The 19,652-nt window shown below is 44.4% G+C and overlaps 1 protein-coding gene and 1 pseudogene across 7 annotated transcripts in view; one reads left to right on the plus strand and one right to left on the minus strand.

The window, feature by feature from the left end:
• The window catches only part of LOC144129642 (uncharacterized), a 388,920-nt pseudogene that overhangs the window by 80,018 nt on the left and 289,250 nt on the right, over window positions 1–19,652 (minus strand). The gene's annotated exons all lie outside the window — the stretch shown is intronic.
• Window positions 1,998–19,069, plus strand: LOC144128113 (uncharacterized). Of its 6 annotated transcripts, XM_077661195.1 has the most exons (7): window positions 1,998–2,347; window positions 3,368–3,491; window positions 6,663–6,730; window positions 9,485–9,644; window positions 12,318–12,474; window positions 13,758–13,915; window positions 18,877–19,069. In XM_077661195.1, the coding sequence occupies exons 2-5, from the start codon at window positions 3,421–3,423 to the stop codon at window positions 12,448–12,450; spliced, it is 432 nt and encodes a 143-aa protein (XP_077517321.1). In that variant the 5' UTR covers window positions 1,998–2,347; window positions 3,368–3,420; the 3' UTR covers window positions 12,451–12,474; window positions 13,758–13,915; window positions 18,877–19,069. The 6 variants fall into 6 exon arrangements, with proteins under 6 accessions (XP_077517321.1, XP_077517322.1, XP_077517318.1 ...); XM_077661196.1 differs by lacking the exon at window positions 13,758–13,915; XM_077661192.1 differs by lacking the exon at window positions 3,368–3,491.

The following is a 19,652-nucleotide window of genomic DNA, read 5'->3' on the forward strand; positions in this document are numbered from 1 at the left end:
GCCTTGAAAACGGTGTCCGGTTTCATAGCCAGCCAATGGATAAATTTCCTGATACTTGTCTTTGCGTCCGCAGAAGGCTTTGCTGAATGTTTTTTTATTGTTATTATCTTAAACGGCAAGGTTTAATGCTCCTGCGGCAGCGCAGGTCGTTGTAGTATTCTGTACATGCACGCAGACACCGCTCTAAAACGCTCGCATGCACATCGTACGCATTTGTTTGCAACCTGTTAACGGTGCTTAGGAAACCGAAAATATTTTCTATTGGTTTGTTAAGCACACAAAGGTGACAAAAATAAATAGACACACAAATGTTAACTACCATGTATAGCAGTACCATTCATCAAGCAGCCTTCACAATCTAGCGCGCAATCGTTTCGAAGGATTCCGCGATATAATTGTTATAACGCGCACAGCAACGCATTCACACTACACGAAGTTCATAATTATGTCAGTCTCACATATGAAATTGCGGTACGCTCCACTCTCGATATGCGGACATGAAAATGCTCGAGGTCTCGTTGGTGGTAAGTAATCAGCTTCTCTCTGAGCGCTGACCTGCGGGGTAACATTTAGTGGCTGTCTCGCATGGACCGCGAGGAAATGGCAATCATCCAGCCCAGCAGCCGTAACGCAAATGCTGTATTCCGAATCTGGTCCACGAAAAGCGCTCTACTTGGAGCGAAGTTCAAGAGTAGCACCAAGACGGCATACAATACACGGACGGTAAGCGTTGTCCGTTCGTACGGCTGTGCAGCGCACGATCTACAGTAGCGGCATGTAGGAGCATAAGTCGTCCTTCTTTTCCGTACCTGATCTGGCGTCCGGCGCTGCTGTTACTACAATTGCCGAACACCTTAACTTACGAGCAACGGGGCCTCACTACACACGTAGGCGCAACTGCACAGCAACTGAAAGCACGAAGTGACGGTTTCGGTGGCGGAACACTTTGATCATGAAGCAATGTTGCGCACTTACCCTCGCAGATTTTCCAAGATCGTAACCTTTCTTTCTATATTGGCCATCTAGCACTGGCGGACGTGCTTGTCGCGTTCGCCCGTTCGGAAATGATGCATGGCAAACGGGCGCGAACAGGGGCAGTACTTCCTTGTGCAGTTCGGTTCCGTGAGGCTCGCAAACGATCGCATCCTGCACCTTTAACTCTCTGTCGCAATTCTTGCAATCCACAATAAAGCACGTATTTCCTCTGCCTTTCCCCATCTTCGCAGAAAGAACACTTCGACAGCCACCCGCGATATTTCCATTACTGCATCGAGGCGTACACTCCGGCGACTTACGAGGTCCGTAATGGCGCCGTGTTCCGAGCGCGTCTGTGGCGCCATCTGGTCTCAAACGGAAGAACTGCGCGCTGTAAACGGTCTATACCCTGGTACAAATGGTTCTTGTCAGTTTTGTTGGAGGTCATTTGATAATTTGAACTTTTTATGGTTCCTTGGTGTTCGATTTAATGAGATTTTGCAGTAATACACATTTTGTTGAAATCTACAATAGCACCTTTGAGATTAACCTTTTTTTTTTTGAAGTTGAGTAAAGCAGACTTGTTCTGCAGATCATATCTTTGTAGCATAAGGCGAAATGTGGTTTACGAGAAACTTAGTGCTGTGCTAAAAAATATGCAGTGAAAGCTCTTTAATCCGGTCGGCAAAAGACCAGAAAGAAAAGAGAAAAGCTAAGAAAACAATTTGTAAAGTTGTTCTGCAAGGAGCTGAAACATTGTCGCTTGCTTTTGACATGAAAACTGCACGGCAATGATGCACGGAGGCGCGGAGCGCCTTAGTCTAGCTGCAATTTTGTAACAGTTTGCAGTATATATTTACCATGACGCCACGCTAATAGCCACGCGCCAGCGCCTAGCGTGCTTCCCAACGCCGTTCAAATCCAGCGCGCTGCTGCCAGGTCACGTGGCAGGACGCAGCACACCCTCTTCCCCTCCTCTCCCTCGGTGCATTTCCAGAGTGATATCCGGCTAGGTCTTACGCCGCGCCGTGCCGTGCTCCGTGCTGCTGCTGTTCGTGTGCTGTTTGTGTCTGATTTCAAAATCGTTCCTTCAAACTTCCGTTTGGATTTTTTGCTTATAGTAGCTTGCGCCGTGTGTCAGCAATGCAGCCGTTCGCGTACTTTGTGAAAAGTGACCACGCCGAGAAGCATGGAGCCGTTTCATATTGACAACACGTTCGGCTTCAACCGTAGCAACCGCGAAGCAAGAGAAGAAAGCGGTTACTGGAATGCGTCGAGTCCTCGTTTCCACAACACGTTCGACTTCAACCATAGCAGCCGCAAAGCAAGAGAAGAAAGCGGTTACTGGAATTCGTAGAGTCTTCGTTTCCAGGTGAGACCCATATTGTAGCGCAAGAGTGCGTGCAATTTGTGACCGCGAAAATAAACGAGCGAGCGCAAAGGCGAGAAGGAGCGGAAGGGACGAGGCTCGTCAGCTCTGTCCTGTTCGTTTCCCTTCGGCATTGCGCGTGAGTCACTGGTTGTTTCCGCGGCAGCAAAGTGCATTCCACATCCAATCATCAAACTGCTGGTCCGTCAGTGTTCACAGTGTATGCGTTGCGACGCGAGCGCCGAGGTGTATGCATAGATGCGTTTGCTGAATGGCAGGCGCGCGTAAGAGTCCTAAATGTAAATGTGGCAATTGTATACCGCCCAGCAAGGCGCGTGACTATGTTTTGGGCTTTCGTTAAGGTGGTTGCCCGACTTCCTGTTCATTATTCGACGTGGGGCGTGATCGTGCACTGCCTGCACGCGTGTTTTTGACGCCAGTATCGGCCCGTTGCGAACTGCCGATAGCGTGCGCCGCTCGGTCTGTTTAGCGTTCTGTTATTCGCTACGCGTATGTGCGTCTTTATAGTAATCTGATGTGGCGTCTTAAGGTTAGAACACACCTCTACGAGCCGATTACACCAGCTGTCAAGCTCAGAGTGGGAGGGGTGTGACGCGTCAAGGCATGCAAGCGACTGAGTGAATTGAAGCGACGTGTCACTGCGATACCACAACAGGTAGCTGCCTGCTCGATCACTTTTGTAACATTGGTACCGTTGCCTGCAGCTGTAAAGTTCTTTTAGTTGCTGGCGGCCGTGAATAAAAGTCATTGCTAAATGATGACGAAGAAGTAGCCATAGAAAAAGAGCGCTTTGTAACCCTTTCAAATTAAGTTGTTTTGAATAACCTAAGTAGTACAGAGCTGATCATAAAAACTAGTGTGGGCAAGTGGCGTTATGTATTTGAAGTTTGGCTGTTTAAACATTTTCTTGTGGTTGTGTGAAATGCCAGCAATACAAATAATTATCAGGAAGTGCCAGGCATTGTGGGTGCAAAATACACAGCTGGAAATTATGTTATGCAGGTGAAGTGCCTTCTCTTCAGTAATGAAGAGGTCTGAAAAGAGCTTCATCGGAGATGATGTCTCCACTGTCGAGATTTGGGGCTGTTCTTGTCTGTGCCTGTTCAGCATACATTGCAGAGCACAAGTATGTGTCGAGTTTTCTCAGATCTGTTTTTTTTCACCTCTGCATTGAGATCAGTGTGTTGCAATGTGTGCTTTGGACCAGAACGTTGATGGCATGTATTGGCATTCCCCTATTCAAAATAACGTGTGTGTCTCTTCTCAATAGGTCATCATCAGATAGTGCCAGTTTCATGCTCAGAAAGAAGCAGTGCTTATATACAGGGGTGTCTCGGCTGGCCTCGGAACCCTTACAGAACTAGCGAGGAATCTGAGACTTCCTGTACTAGAATGCTTATAAGGAGCGTATGAATCCGAAGCAATCAACCAATTTTCTTTTTCTTGTTAGTGGTGGTTGGAACATTTCTCCTGTCATTTCTAAAATTTCGTGGTGATTTTTAGCAAGAATCATTAACACGTTTTCTTATAGCCAAGACGCAAAAAATGCAACGTTGACAGCACAACACACAGGGTGGAAGAAAAAGGGAAACCCGCACCCTCATACCACGATTGAGTCCAGAGCTGGCTGCTCAACTCCAAGGCTACAAAGCAACAGCGAGCACAATGGCATAGCCTCAGCTCAGCCGCTTTCTCTCTCTCCCTCTAGTTCCCTCCCCACCCGTTCTCGAGTCACTAGAGACCCCCTTCAATGCAGCCAGGCTTTAAGAAATGCCAATATGAAGTAATGGGCTACAGGGCAGCATTCTAAGGTGATATTACAGCATGAGAACAATGCTTTTATTCTTTTTTCCTCTAGTATCCATCTCCCATGGCACTCCTCATAGACACTCATAGTAGAAGGATAACCATGTCAAGCTTCTGCAGTAATGCCGGTGTCACATGGCACTCCTCAGAGACTGGTCCAGCAAATACGTTTTATTTCACTTGATGAAAAGAATATGAATGGTGTTATATAGTGCAGCTATGAATGCACCTCAAAGATGAGAAACATTAATTGGACTTGAAGCTTGGCAGCTTCTCTTCTGTGGCCTCTCACTGTATAACGAAAGTAATAACAGCGCTAATTTTTACACAAACCACACAGAAAGAACAGACAGGACAGCGCCCGTCCTGTCTGTTCTTTCTGTGTTGTTTATGTAAACATTAGCGCTGTTTTTACTTTTGTTACACAATGTTACACCAACTAGTCCAGCAAGAGGTACTGTTAAATGAACTTTTCACTGTAGTTGCAATATTTTTACTGCCTCTAGATCTGAGTGGAAAATAAGCACCGTCTACTGCAAACTACTTCAAGGTCTGTTGAATTATAGCCTGTGCACAAAAAAGCTAAAAGTGCTAAATGAAAAAAGGTGAATGTTCACCATAAATTGTTACCTCTGTGATTATCTTGGTCAGTTCTGATTTTTTTTTTGCCATTTCACTTGCTTGGTGATGACACTGTGCAAGTTCAGTGAATATACTTGCTCTGTTACACTTACAGGAAATTAGGAGCTTGTAGTGACCTGTTTGATTCAGCCTTTCGGCATGCTACCTGATATCATAGTTCAACAAAGCTTGAAAGAAACTGCATATACTATGGACACCAGATGTTTGCTTGCGTCTTTTTTCAAGTGCCTTAGACATTAATGTGCAGGCGCGGACAGAAGTAAACGAAGCGCGCCGCACAAGAAAGAACTGCTTTTCAGCGCCGCCTAGCAAAACCACACGTAAGCTCAAAATCGTGACACTCATATGCAGGCCCCCTACCAGCGCAACTCTCATTGCTCCGCTCGCCTCTCATTCGGCCATAGTCAGGGTCACGCTGATGATGGTTATGATCAGATGGTTGCGCCCTTAGTAGCGAGCGGGCATTTCGGAGCGCACAGACCGCTGCCTTGAAGCCAAAAATCCCGCGGGGGCGACGCTATCATTATGTCGTTTCATCTGTGACAGCTGTGGCGCGTTTCCATTGCAAATAGCGCGCGTCCTTCGAACTTTAGTTGCTTCTGGGATTCATTTCCATCTCGCTATAGACCAAATAAACTCAAAAGCACTCGATCCACCACCGCAGTTTCGGGATCTTTTATACAGTTACCGTTCATTTTCGGCTTGCTCCTACGAGGAACCGACGGAGCGGCAAAGCATGCGCCCTGTGTGTCTGTACTGCACCACAGTGCTCCTGCATTGGAACCTCGCCTAGGAGGTCAGCTTAAAAGGAAATGAAACCGCCGCTTTTGGCGCTTTTTGCAGCGCGATCCAGCGTCTCAAGGATAGTGACTGCTTCCAAATGTGCTGGATGCAGCTGTTGGGTTTTCACACCTATATTCTCAAACAGACCAATGTCTATATGTAAACGGTAGCTGTGAAGTAATACAGCTCGTACAGAAGAGTTGATCACTTGCTGGGTTCTGTCGTGGCTCATACTCTGATTAGTGGGCGATCACGGATACTTACATGCCGAATTTCGCACGCGGGGCACGCAACAGTGACGCACTGCTGCCGCGGCATTCATGTGGGTGAGACAGCGGGTGCTTGTAGTCATCCTAAGATCCAAAGGTGCATGCAAAGTGATTACCATGAGCTCTGCTTCGCACATGACAGCGCGATACGCAGCGCACTGTCTCAGTGGTGATAAGAGCAGGGTCCATTATAGGGGCAGTTTGTTTCGGGGGAGACAGGCAGGGTGCATACACTAGCGCTGCGTCAGCGCCTGGTAGGAACAAGGCGAATCATCAGTGATAACTGTAGAAAATTAACACAAAACTGCGGCAGTATGCCGAGTGTTTCGAGCGCGTTTGCTTGCGAGTGAGACGCAGCAGAGTCCCAGCGGCAGCAAAAGTTCGAAACATGCGGGTTGTTTGCGGCGCAAACATGCCTCCAGCTGTCTCAAACGAAGCGGCTTAATGGTAGAGCTGTCCCCGCGCAATTTGCCTTATCAAGACAGCGGTCTTTGTTTTCTGAAATGTTCGCTAGCTACACAGAGCACGACCATCCAATCATGATCATCATCAGCACGACACAGACGCCGGACGAATGCGAGGCAAGCGGAGCATTGAGAGGGTCGCGCCGGAAGCGGGCCTGCACATGCGCGTGGCGATTTCCAGCTCTCGTCTGGTTTGGCTAGGCGGCGCTGACACGCAGTTCTTGTGTGGCACGCTCTGTTTACTTCTGTCCGCACCTGTACATGGACCACCCCGTGATATTTGCTCTATGACTGGTAAATAATTTATAATTGTCTTTCTCTTTGTTGTTTCAGTATTATCAACCGAACGATGGCTGCGACGTGTAGTTGGTTTTCAGGTCATGGCAAAAGCAAGAAAACTGGTAATATAACTGCTGCTATGGCATTTGTTGTCATTCCAGCTTTTGAAACAGGCTGTTTTAGGTGTTGTAGTGAATTAGAACTTCATATCAACATTTATATTGTAGCCTTTTCCATGCCTCAGCAGACCTAAAGGCCAACTAGGCATCACAGCCATCATTTGGCTGATCAAGCCTAAACAACATCAGAGAAGGAAATGGAATTATAAATTATTTAATGATAGGCAAATACCATTTGGGGATTCGTGTATTCTAATGTCTAATGCAGCGTTTAAAAAAATATGTGACCAAAGTTGCATTTTTATAGTCCTTGAAACTTATTTTTTAGGTGTTTTCTATTTCACTGCTCTCAATTTGCAGAGGCAGCAGTGTTCAGTACTGCTTACCTTCTTTTTGTTGTTCTCTTTTCATTCATTGGTTGGGCCCTGTTTTCCTGTGTTATTTTGTGTTCTGTAATCGCATAGTGCATTCCTTCTTTTTTGTTTGTGCACCGCTTCAGTTCAGTGTTTTTTTGTGGCAGGCCTCATGACAGCTGGCCGCTTTCCTTTCATTTTTGCCTTCTCCTCTGACGGTGCTCATGGTACTAGACAAAATATAGTTTACTGAAAGGCTGAATTCTAAATTGTACAACATCATTAAGGTGCCCTCTTCCTTTTTAGCACATGCCATTAATGGTGATGCCTACTGTTGCCAAGAATCTTACATTGACACAAATTTGTTTCACAAGTGCAGGGCATGCTTTGCTCTCATGTAGAGTTTGTGCATTTACAGTGTATAGCTTGTACATTCTCTTAGTTGGTGACTGACAGAGTGGCCTCATTGGTTGGCTTTTATATTATTATGAAGGTTAGAATTTGTTTTTCTCACTGCTGATGAGCTTTACAGGAGCTTATGATGCCTTCAACAGTCATGTCTTTTTTATTGCTTTAGTTAGGATACTGAGGCTCAAATGAGCGAGCATCTGAGACCAAAATACCAGTATAACTTCGTGCCGTTTGTCAGCTTTCTTTATGATGTGCATAACTGTTCAAGTAGGAAATAATTTCAGGTCTTAGAGGTCCTTCATTTTCTTTTGCTTTTCAGCCTTTATGCCAGATGTCAGATTTTGGAGGATAGTTTGTCACATCCTTCATCATTGAAGTAGGTAGCACAATGTACCAGCCGTGACAATTGGTCATTATAACTAAGCACCCCACCTTCCCTTTATGAGCACACCAAAGCTGAGATCTGATGGCAACTTTGATGAGTATTTACACCTGAAGTTGTCTTGTTACAAGCATAATGTTACGGACCACTTTAAAATTTCCTTATGCTATTAGGTTCAAATCATGTTTTTGCTTGCTGTCAAACTCGCTCAACGGCACTTTCATTGTGAAAATTAGTATAACACTTGGAAAAGGCAGCCAGGTCCTTCATTGAATGTGAGTGGTGCACACTGGAATCCTGCTCCTGCAGCAAATCATGTGGGTCATATTGGAGGTTGTGTTAAAAAGTAATGAAGCATAGATATGAAAATGGTGATACTCAGTTATTACCATTTTGTGGCCCTTGACCAATTTCTGTCTTTTAAAGGCACTGTACTAAAAAGAAACTGAAGTGCACTGGAGCCGCTGGAAACCTTTTGTGTGAAGAAAAGGCATAATGACTGTGCTCATGACAATTTCATGATTGTGCAAAATTTCAAAATGACCATTTTACTACTTCTTTATGAATATGTACTCTCTAGTGTCACATAAGGTGTAATGACAGAACTTGTCTCTAATTTTTCTTTGCACTTCAGTTTTGTTTCTATTTATATTTTGTATTTCTTACCATGAACAGCACAGGCCATGCACTCCTGTATTACTTTGTATAAGGAAACAGTGGCAAGTCAAGTGTCTGCGTGTGGGCCCCTCGTTGAACACTATTCTAAGGCACTAAGTTGTTTGCCTTGGACTCAATAGTTCATGCGCTTCTAGCTGAAAAAATAAGTAATGTTTCGTTCAATTTTGACTACAAGAACTTTGCTAACTAGGCAGCATGTTGAGGATACATTAGATTTACTGCAGGTCAACCGGCATTAGTGCCTTGCTTGACAAGGGCATGGGCAAGAACTGCAATTAGAAAATTGCTCTTAGCAGTCACTGCGAAGCTGCCGCGGTGGCTGAGTGGTTATGGCACTCGGCTGCTGGCCCGAAAGACGCGAATTCAATCCCAGCCGCAGCGGTCAAATTTCGATGAAGGCGAAATTCTTGAGGCCCGTGTACTGTGCGGTGTCAGAGCACTCTAAAGAACCCCAGGTGGTCGATACTTCTGGAGCCCTTCATTACGGTGTCTCTCATAGCCTGAGTCGCTTTGGGACGTTAAACCCATATAAACCAAACCAGTCACTGCGTGTTGATTTAAACACTGGCAGTGCTCCTACTATTTTTATTTTCAGTATTTGCTACCACACATACTAATCTGCGATTTTCAAGGATGAAGTCAATTCCTTTTCAATAATTGTGCAGTTAAAGTTGCATGTTCTAAAATTCGAAGCAAGCAGTTGCCTTTTGTACTTCACACTCCTATCAGAACTCACCACTATTGCATGACACCATCAACATCAAGGTGCAAGTCTTGTGTTGGTAATAAACGAAATGGTTTCTACTTTCTTGTTTCAACAGGCGTTAAAGCATACTGCTGTTGTTGCTGTGAAGCATACAAATACAATTATTATCATATTCCTGGCTGCAAATATGGCTAAGAATTTTTATATGCGTGTTCTTTTTCCTTTAGGTGCATCTGAATTCAAGGTAGAGAAGGCAATGTATGACACCGTGAAGGGAATCCCAATGGATGCAGTATTTCACAAGAGAACTGCCATTCCCATCTGGTCAACAGAAGCAGTTGTACTATGCAGTTCCAGTGGCAAGTGCTCAGGAGGTGACAGCGGAAGGCAAGGAAAAGGTTCTCCACAAGGCTCAGAATAGAGGGCTGGGATAGTCGGTTCTGGGAAGAATTATGAGACATCATTCCAGCGCACAAAAATTATGTCCGGTGTCCGTGGTGTCTATCCTCTTCGTTCGTGTATTTTTGTGCGCTGTAGTGTGAAAAATGGATGCACTGAGAGGTAATTGCTAGCTGTAGCTGGATTTATCTCAGGGGCATATACTCACTCCATCAGTGTATGTGAGAATTAGGACTCAGGTTTGTTAGTGGTTTATAATATGAAAGCGCCAAACAAAGGATAATGCCAGACATACAAGATGTGATCAAATAATTGTAGATGTCTTCATGTGAAAGTTTATTTACAGGAGGTTAATTGATGGGTTCAGTTAGCTCGTGTGAGGATAAAAGCAGCTTAAAAGCCTAGGCTCTATGTTCAGTGCGGCAGTGCATAATCAGTGAAATTACTCATAATGAACAACTTTTAGTGAATATGTACTTCTCATGCCATGGAAACAGAAGATGGACGGTACTTAGCAGTCATTTGCCCTGAAGCTTGGATTTTAGCTACTGAGGCCTAAGTGATGCTGATTCAGTATAGGCATACGTGGGTGCCGCCACATTTGCCATCATGAATCCTCTGGTTGCCTCAACTTAACAACGAAAGTTTGTATGTTATAACTTGTAGCCATCACTGAAAGCATTTTGCATGAAAATAAGCTTGAATTGAATGCTAGCTGGCCTATTGTTTAACTGTCAGATGCCATGATGGAAGTGACTGTTAGAGTCCATCATGTAGCCCATAATGAACCCCTGTTTGCCCTTACCTTCTCTGCTCTCTTGTCTAGCTGTTATGCATACAGTTTTACAAGTCATGTTCTAACTTCAGCTACTTCATTTTACATGTAAAAAGATTTTGGCTACTTTTTACTCAAGCATAGGTGTGCTTGAGCACTCTTTTGCTAGCTTTGCTGCATGCTATGTAAAAATAGTTTGTAGCACTGAATATGACAAAGCATATCTTAGCCACTTTTTTTCACACTTAGCAGGGACGGCCCAGCGGGGCCTGTAGAGATGGCTCGAAGCGGTTGCAATATTTTGTTGCATACATGTTCGGAGGAATCATGCGACTAGTGAGTTACGTATATGTGTGGCAGTAAACATTGCTACTTTGGAAAAGGTGCCGGTCTGCCATACAATGTCAGCGAAGCTTAACGAACCCCACTTGGTCTAAACTAATTTGGAGCCCTGCACTACAGTGTCCTGAAGCCATTATTGTTTTCTGCCTTGCTGTGAGAAGCGGATCTTGCAAGTGATCTGCCTGCTTAGAACCAGTCAACTTGTTAAGCTTATTCACTTAACTCATAATCAACTCAGACATTTTTTATAACTGGAACCTTAATGCTTGGATGCACCAAAAGAAGTGCATCTCACTGGAAGACAGGGCGTGCTAGGCACTATAGTGGGCAATGCACAGTACGCAGAATCTAGTGTGGGTTTTGTATGTGTGCAAGTGTCTTCAGGTACTCTGCAGTCAACTGCACCAGAGGCTCAGGATGTGCATAGCAAGCTATACCTGAACAAAACTCGTGCGCTCAGGCAGCTTTGGTTTTAATACATTCAGCAGGAAAAATAATCTGGCAGCTTTTTTTTGCGCTTCTGTTGGGGTTTTACCAGTGCCAGAGTTCATCGCATCTTGTTTAAGATTTCCTTTCGAATCATTAACATTCCACCCTTGTCATTTTGTATGTGGCATTCAGCTGAAAATAAATTTGCGCAGTCGGCTTTTTATGATATGCTGCCACTTTTTTGGAAGAAATTAAGAGGAATGGTCTTCTAAATAGATGCAGCCAGCCATGCAGTGCTTTACAGTTGTGCACCCTGTGCGCATAAAGTCTCAATACATGGATTTTGTCACCCTGAAATATACTCGCATCAGATATTTTTTTTAGTCGAACTACATCTTGTCTCCTTTTTGTGCCCATCTTTATGGGCATCTTGTAATCATTGCTGTAATTCCTTAATTTCTCTTATTTTTGTTTTCTGCAGCAGTAGAATTTCTATATCAATTTATTTCTCTAGGCTACCAAGTATTAGTATCTCTGAGCCTGGTAATGAATCAAATTAGCGGAGATGCTAGAGTGCTGTTGATTGTCTCAGAAAGCTTGACTGTTGGAAGGACTGTCATGCTCAATATCAGCTGCAATGCCAAAATATGACGAATTCAGATTATGATGCAGGCGTACCCAACTGTATTGTAAATATATGCAGTTAGCTATGAATACAAAAGAAAAACACAACGCAATAATTCACATTTTCATTCACACAGCATAATGATGAACCGGGGCAAGGGAGGAGGGACCTCAAAGTGTTTTTCGGTGTCTTCCCCCTTGTCCATGTTCATCGTTGTACTGTGGGAATGAAAGTGTGAAATACTTGCTCATCCAGATACTGATTTCAAGCAAATTAATGCAAGTGGGCTGCTTTATGTGAGTAGCATTGATTTACTATAAAGCAGAAGTCAGTTGATTTACTGTAGAGGCATTGCGAGTCGTATTGAATGTGTACTGTATAATTGCACCACTGAGCTAAATTTAATAGCAGTATTTGCTGGTTGTCTTTGCACCGTGATTATTATAGTGTATTTCACACAAATTCGTGATTTTGTTCTGTTGTTCTTCAGGCATTGTGGCTACACAGCTGGAGTCAAGCTGCTGTCAGGGAAATTCAACTTATTCGACTTTGCCAGAAAAGACGCACGCTATGATGCTTGGGGCCTCCATCTTGACTATACTGCCAATTTTGTCTACCAATGAAGCTAAGGACGCTTTTGTGCAAATGTGAGCATTTTTTCTTTCTTTACGATACGTGCTTGCTCTTCGGCAAGAACAGAAATGATGTGGTTATGTGCATGCTCCAGTGTACAATCATGTGGAAAATTATGACGCTGCGAGTGTGTGCCATACTATGCCTAACTGCGTGCAGGTGCCATCTGATGAAATGCTCGTGCCATCAAGGCCGGCGCAGTGAGATTGATGGATGTTAGTGCACCTGACTCGACATCAGGAGTGCTTGCTGTTTTACACCATTTGGCATGCATTCACTGGGATCTCTTAATTTTTCTCACGATAGTATGTCCAAACTCACAGCATCTCAATCAAGACATTCTACGGTATACCAACCACACCAAATCGAATGGTACATCGACCACACCAGGAAACACCAAACGAAACCACACCAGAGCCGGTATTAGACAACCGGGTCACAGCACAGAAAACCAGACCAGAACACACTAGAGCACACCACACTATGCCACATCAGGACCCGTGTCTGAAAATCCTGGTCTGGTCGGAACACCAGACACGGTCACACCAGAACCCGTGTCTAAAGAAGCCAGTTTGGTGTAAACACCAGAAACGGGCGGGTGTTTTTTTTCGACTGGGTATATGGCATTTCTTTCAATTGTGCCTATGAACTACTGGCAACGTATTGATTCCTTTCAATATAATTTTGATGCATAGTGTTTTGTTCAGCTGTAGGTTAATTTGAGCCCTCTACATATGGTGAGTCCACTTCAGATTAAATTGGGACTTCGAAATTGCCTCATGTTGCATTTGGATTTGTAGACCTGAAAGCTTCATTTTGTACAAGTGTATTTGAAAGAGAATTTGCTGTATATAATATCTAGCCTACTACAAGAAATTAGCACAAGCGTTAGCCTTGCTGTTCATAGTGGCAGCTGACGGTTATGTTCTTACATCATTCATTTAGCTCCAGACTACAATTTTGCCATGGTTCAAGGTGGCCTTAAAGTAATGGCTTCACTTTTTCCCCCTTGTCTTATTGTTTGGGAAGTGTATGCCATTGAGTCGTGCATAAAAGGAAATTAATATGATGATGCAAAGATGGGCATTTAGAAGACAACAGAGAATTCTGTTATCATTAAGCTGAGTCACACCACTGTGATCATAGGTCTCTGAGTCCTCTGTATTATCCTGTTCTACATCCTTCTGATTTTTTGTTGACTTGCACATGGTTCCTCGAAGAGGGAGTCTTATGAATGGTTCAATGTATGGTTTTCATGGCATAGTTCACTTTGTATAATCTGTATAATCTATTTCAGATCAAAAAGCTAGCACTCATTGGGAGTGAGCCAGCTGATGAGGCTACAAAACTTATTATGAAGACTAGTGAAGACTCCTGTGGCCCTTATGTACACATTGAAGAGGCGGGGCGAAAAAGAAGCATTTAAGAACCTACGGCTGTACAGCGCAATTTTTGGTGAGTACATGTGAATCTTCTGAAGGTTATAGACACTTTGTGAACACACCATCTAATTGCAGGAAAAAGCTACTTTCAATCTGCCTGGTGTGGTTTTCAGCACTTCCGTTATCAATTACTGAGTAGCCATCCAAATATAAAGGACTATAGGTACCAAATTTTTGCTTGTGCGTTTTTTTCTTTCAAACCATGCATTAGACATTCTATACATGTACGACCACTAAATAATTTATTATTTAATTGCATAGTGGTGGTTCAAAAGTGCCAACACACACGGACCAAGAGACGAGACACACAAATCAGCACTGATCTTACAACTGATTTTTTTTATTAGGAAGAAGCACGTCATATATATACACACGGAAAAACAGCGCACATGTGCGATGTCAACAAGACTCCTAGTGCTAGTAAAAGGCAAAAACCGCTTTAAAAGCATGTGTGTATCTGCAGAACCGCTACCCACTATGTAGCATATTGACTTCTCGAAGCGATAATATAACAGATGATGTACTCACGCACCCATTACTTTTTCTGATAATATGAAACGCCTCAGCTACTTCTCTAGTGGGCTGGTCAGAATGAGCGAACAAGACATCAGTATCGGTGCTAGAAATTTTCTTTAGTGCTAAGATGCACAAGCTTAAAGTTCGTTTCCGGGCAAGCGTATCTGAGCACAATTCTTGGCAGTTGTTTGTGTCTATCTATCTTCGCAAACATTTGTCGTCACTTCGCGTAAAGGATCCGTTTCTCGTACCTACAGTGGACTCCTCTTAAACGGAACTTGAAGGGGATTCAAAGTGTTCCATTTATCAGAAGTTTCATTTAAGCAAAGCACACATATTTCATGTAGAAATATTTATTTACACTGCACCAGCCCCTACTGACCTGGGCGTGAAGAAAAAAAGGAATCAGTTGTGGTCTGTTTTACATTCTTCAGTTGCTTTTTAACAAAGTAACTGTGCATATTTGAAAGGCTTTGCGAAAATTCTGCGCTCCCTTCACGTTCAAAGTACTGTAGCAAAAGTGCAACTGCATTCCTAGCTGCGCTGTCTGGCACCGCACTGGGCACAGGGTCCTCGCACTCATCACTGGAGGAAGAGTGGTCCTCGGCTTGCACTTCTGCAATAATTTCTTCAATGCTTTCCTCGCGACAGGTGCATACATTTGCATCTATGCCCTCATAGTCTTGTCGTGAGAAAGGGGCAGAGGGCACTATTTGATTAAGTATAGTGTCTGCTTCTTCATCAGCAGTACCTGCCTCTTCATGGGCTATTGGATCGTGTGCTTCGAAGCCTGCATGGTGGAAGCACTTCTGCACTGTTGTTGCCGGAACTTGTTACCAGGCACGGGCCAATATGTGGATAGCAGACAGCAAGTCAATGACATAATCCTTTCCACTGTCAGCACAAAGCAGCATGTGGTGAAGCAGTTGGCGGCGGTAGTGAACCTTGACGTTCTGGATGACTCCTTGGTCCATTGGTTGGATGACAGCAGTTGCATTGGCAGGGAGGAATTCAAGGCTGATGGACTTTAGCCCTCCCACCTGGCCATGGGCAGGGCAATTATCTACGATGAAGACAACTTTACTGCCCTGTCTCGTAAACCTTGCGTCCTCCTCCCGCAGCCAATTTTCGAAAATTGCTGTTGTCATCCACGCTCTCCCATTTGCAGTGTAGGCCATAGGTAGATTTCAAATGCCCTTGAAGCAACGTGGGTGTCTCGATTTTCCTACCACCAGCAGCTTTAACTTTTCATCGCCTGCCATATTAGCGCCCACCAGCACGGTAATGCGCTCTTTGCTGCGCTTCCCACCTGTACAGGCTTCGCCTCTGTAGCCGAGAGTCTTCGATGGAAGCTCCTTGTAGAAGAGGCCCATCTCGTCGACGTTGAATACGTCTCGTGGCTCATAGCTGTTTAAAATCTCCTGCAGCCGTCCGCGTTGCCAGTCAGCGCAGACTTCTCTATTCACTGCATTACTTTCTCCTGAGATGGTTTTGAAGACTAGACCATGGCGCTTTTTAAATCTGCTAAGCCATCCGTCGCTGACGCAGGAATTCTCAACCCCATTTGCAGGGCTATCTCCCGCGCCTTTTGCTCCAAAATTGGTCCACTTATGGGAAAACTGGCACTCCGCGCACGCTTAAACCACAGAAAAAGAACCTTTTCAAGTTCTTCATACAATGTCGTCCTCATACGCATCCGGTTGGAAGCGAAGGTCCCAGACTTGACAGCTCCTTGAATGACGTCTTTGTTTTTCATGATCTGCGAAAGCGTCGACTTCGGGATGTCGAACTTCTTCGCAACTTCTGTTCTTGAAAGGGATCTTCGCTGAAGCTCCTGCAGAATTTGTAACTTCTTTTCAAGCAAGAGCGCTTTGTGCGGCCGCTTCTTAACGCTTTCCATCACATCGACGCACCGACAACACCGGTCGCACGTAGGCCTAACGCAGAACGACAACAAAAACAAGATTATCAAGCGACTTACTGGATTGGCTTGTCCCAGCTATAGCGTTGGCTGCGAAGAATTTGTTCATGGTTGACATATGCGAGCACAAATACGCTCGGGAGGATTCCAAATTTTTAACTTTTGTGCTGTTTAGCCGAGGGTAACACGTTAGTGGTGTTCCAATTATCCGAAGAATTTTACTGCTGCAGATATACGAAACCAACCAAATAACCCTGTTTAATTTTGTTTATCCGTAAGTTTCATTTTACCGAGTTTCGTTTATTGGGCGTCCACTGTAATTCTGAGGCAGTAGCGGATTTCCTCTGAAATCAGAGGCGGGCACTATGTGATGGTTTTAGTGTAGATGTGGTTGATTTGTTTTATTCTCTTCCACACTTTGAACTAATCCAGTATGTTCAGCATTGTATTACGGATGAGAGCGATGAATGCGTGTTCCAAAATGAGTGTGGAATCACAATGGGATTCTTTCTTTAACTCTTATCTTACTACCTGAGTAACACGTTTGTTGAGTGGGATGGTCGTCTTTATATGCAAAAATCGGGTGTGTGCATAGGTGCCAAGGTAGCTCCCATTCTCAGTAACATTTATCTAAGCAGGGTTGATATGAAAGTTGAGACTGATCTAGCCGGTTATTGCATATGCATTTTCTGTTATGTGGATGATTACCTGGTGCTGGCTAGGTCCGTGAATCCCGAATTTGTGTCAAATGTTCATAGTTTTGCATGTAATTGGTTGGAGCTGAGGTTCACACATGAAGTCCTTCAAGAAAGAGTCCTGCAGTTCCTTAATTAAAATTCTCTTTCGAACCAAACCATGTCTGTTGGCAGTATTCCCCTAGAAGTGAAAAGTCCCTTTCGAATTACAGGTCCTTTCATTCAAAGCTTGCAAAAAGTGGCATCGTTGCGGGATGCTTAGGCATGGCAGTAAAGAAATCTTATCATAAAATGATGTCCTGTCTCTTAGCCCAAATAGACAGATGTAGGTAAGCTGGTTTCTGGGACTCAGTTCTCGTTTTAAGTGCAGACAGTCCTCCATGAGCTGAAATCGTCTGCAAGTACCTCAGGGCTGGAAAAGAGTTCGGAAGAAGGGAGAAGAAAGGTAGTGGGTTATGCCATATGTCCACACGCTATCGCACCGGATTAAAAAGAGTGGGAAGCAAGCATGGGGCAAAGGTTCTGTTCCCTGCACATAACAAGCTAGAGAGTGGGGGCGGCAGTTCAAAGAAAGCATGAAGGGCGCAGAAGAAATGCTTGCAACATAAATCATGAAAATAGATGGCGTAGAAGAGAAGACTGGCGTAGCATATCAAATCCCTCAGTCCTGTGGCCTTACCTACATAGGTCGAATTGTCCGCTGCGTTAACGTGCGGCTCATGGAGCACGCTAATTCTTTAGGAAAGAAACTAACCTAGCTAAGCATTGTTTCACGTGCAAACGTACGCCATTTTTTTTACGATACTGATGTCTTGTTCGCTCATTCTGACCAGCGCACTAGAGAAGTAGCTGAGGCGTTTCATATTATCAGAAAAAGTAATGGGTGCGTGAGTACATCATCTGTTACATTATCGCTTCGAGAAGTCAATATGCTACATAGTGGGTAGCGGTTCTGCAGATACACACATGCTTTTAAAGCGGTTTTTGCCTTTTACTAGCACTAGGAGTCTTGTTGACATCGCACATGTGCGCTGTTTTTTCGTGTGTGTATACATGACGTGCTTCTTCCTAATAAAAAATCTGTAGGAAGTTCAGCGCTGGTTTGTGTGTCTCGTCTCTTACATTGTCCGTGTGTGTTTGCGCTTTTGTATGGATCAACACCAACTAGCGCAATGTGCAGTTTTTCTGCAATTTAATTTCTTCTTGATGCTGTTTCGGTTTCATCAGTCGAACGATGACTGTGACATGTAGATGGTGTTTAATTCACATGAGGCATAAAAAATCGGTTATATTATTGCCGACAGGTCATTTTTGTCATTCCAGGTCTTGGAAGAGGCTGGATTAAATGTCGTAGTCAATTAAACCTATATATCAGTGATTGTATTAGTTTTTCTAGTTGCATCATGTGACCAAAACATCAACTTGACGACAGTCGGCGTTCGGTCGATGAAACCAAAACAGCATGAGAGAAGAAATTCGATTATAAATTATTTAGCGGGGTTGTAGACAAGTACTACCTGGTAATCCATGTATTTTATTATCTAACGCATCATTGGACAGAAGAAAGCACGCAATAAATTTAGGTGTCTATATTCCTTTAATGGCTCATGCACCTTTCGGTTATTCTTATTATGGATATTTATGTTTATTATGGTTACGGATATTAACAGCAAATGAAATTTGCTGATATTTCAAGCATTGCACATTGTAGCATTGCATACGGCTTTGAAGCATTTCCTGAAAGATGTGAGTATAATACATTGGAAAGTGATTTTTATCCACCATACTGAATATCAATTTGATGTGTGTGTTTATTTGTTCACTTTTACATCTGCTATGCAGCGCAGAATCCCAACAGCCACCATGGAAGGCAACAACAGAGTGGCTGCGTTCGTGCTGGGGGCGAGAGACTAAGATGGTGGTCGAAAAGTTCGGATGAAGGGGCGGACCCTTCACCCCAGTAATTGGGGCTTTGTATGCAAGAATGCCCAAAATGTCTTGCAAAAACAAATAAATAAATAAGAAGCATTCTTACTTGCATTGTAATTTCAGTAGTAACATGTACACAAAAAATACTGATGAAGTGAAGAAAGCCTCTCTGGGTTGGCAAGGTGGGCCTTAAGTCTAATTGGGTCGGTGGGCCCAAAGGCATACAGCTATTGGTTTTATATGGGTTACCTTTGTTGATTTCCCGCAAGGTATCACCTAAGAAGCCCACTGGGACCAGAACGGCTAAACCACAGGGGCCCAGTACGGGCTTGCCCACGGGTGCCCAGTACGGGCTAGCCCACGGAGGCCCGGCACGGGCCAGCCCACGGTGGCCCGGCACGGGCTAGCCCACAGAGGCCCGGCACGGGCTAGCCCACGGAGGCCCGGCACGGGCCTGCCCAAGGGGATCCAGCGCGGAGCCTTGTGGGGCTATGCAGTAAGCCAACTGGGCAGCCCTTGAGGGTCCCCCCTGATGCCGAGTTGCAAATCCCGCACATATCCCACGTAGGGCCCCTATGGGCAGCCCGTGCCGGGCCCACAAGGGCCCGCAGTTCAGAGCCCCATTTGTGCTACTGGGGTAGGCGGCTGATCTTCCAGTGTTCTGGAACGATTCCGGAAGCCCATGTATC

The sequence above is a fragment of the Amblyomma americanum genome, chromosome 4 (genome assembly GCF_052857255.1).
Source record: "Amblyomma americanum isolate KBUSLIRL-KWMA chromosome 4, ASM5285725v1, whole genome shotgun sequence".
NCBI classification, from domain to species: domain Eukaryota; kingdom Metazoa; phylum Arthropoda; class Arachnida; order Ixodida; family Ixodidae; genus Amblyomma; species Amblyomma americanum.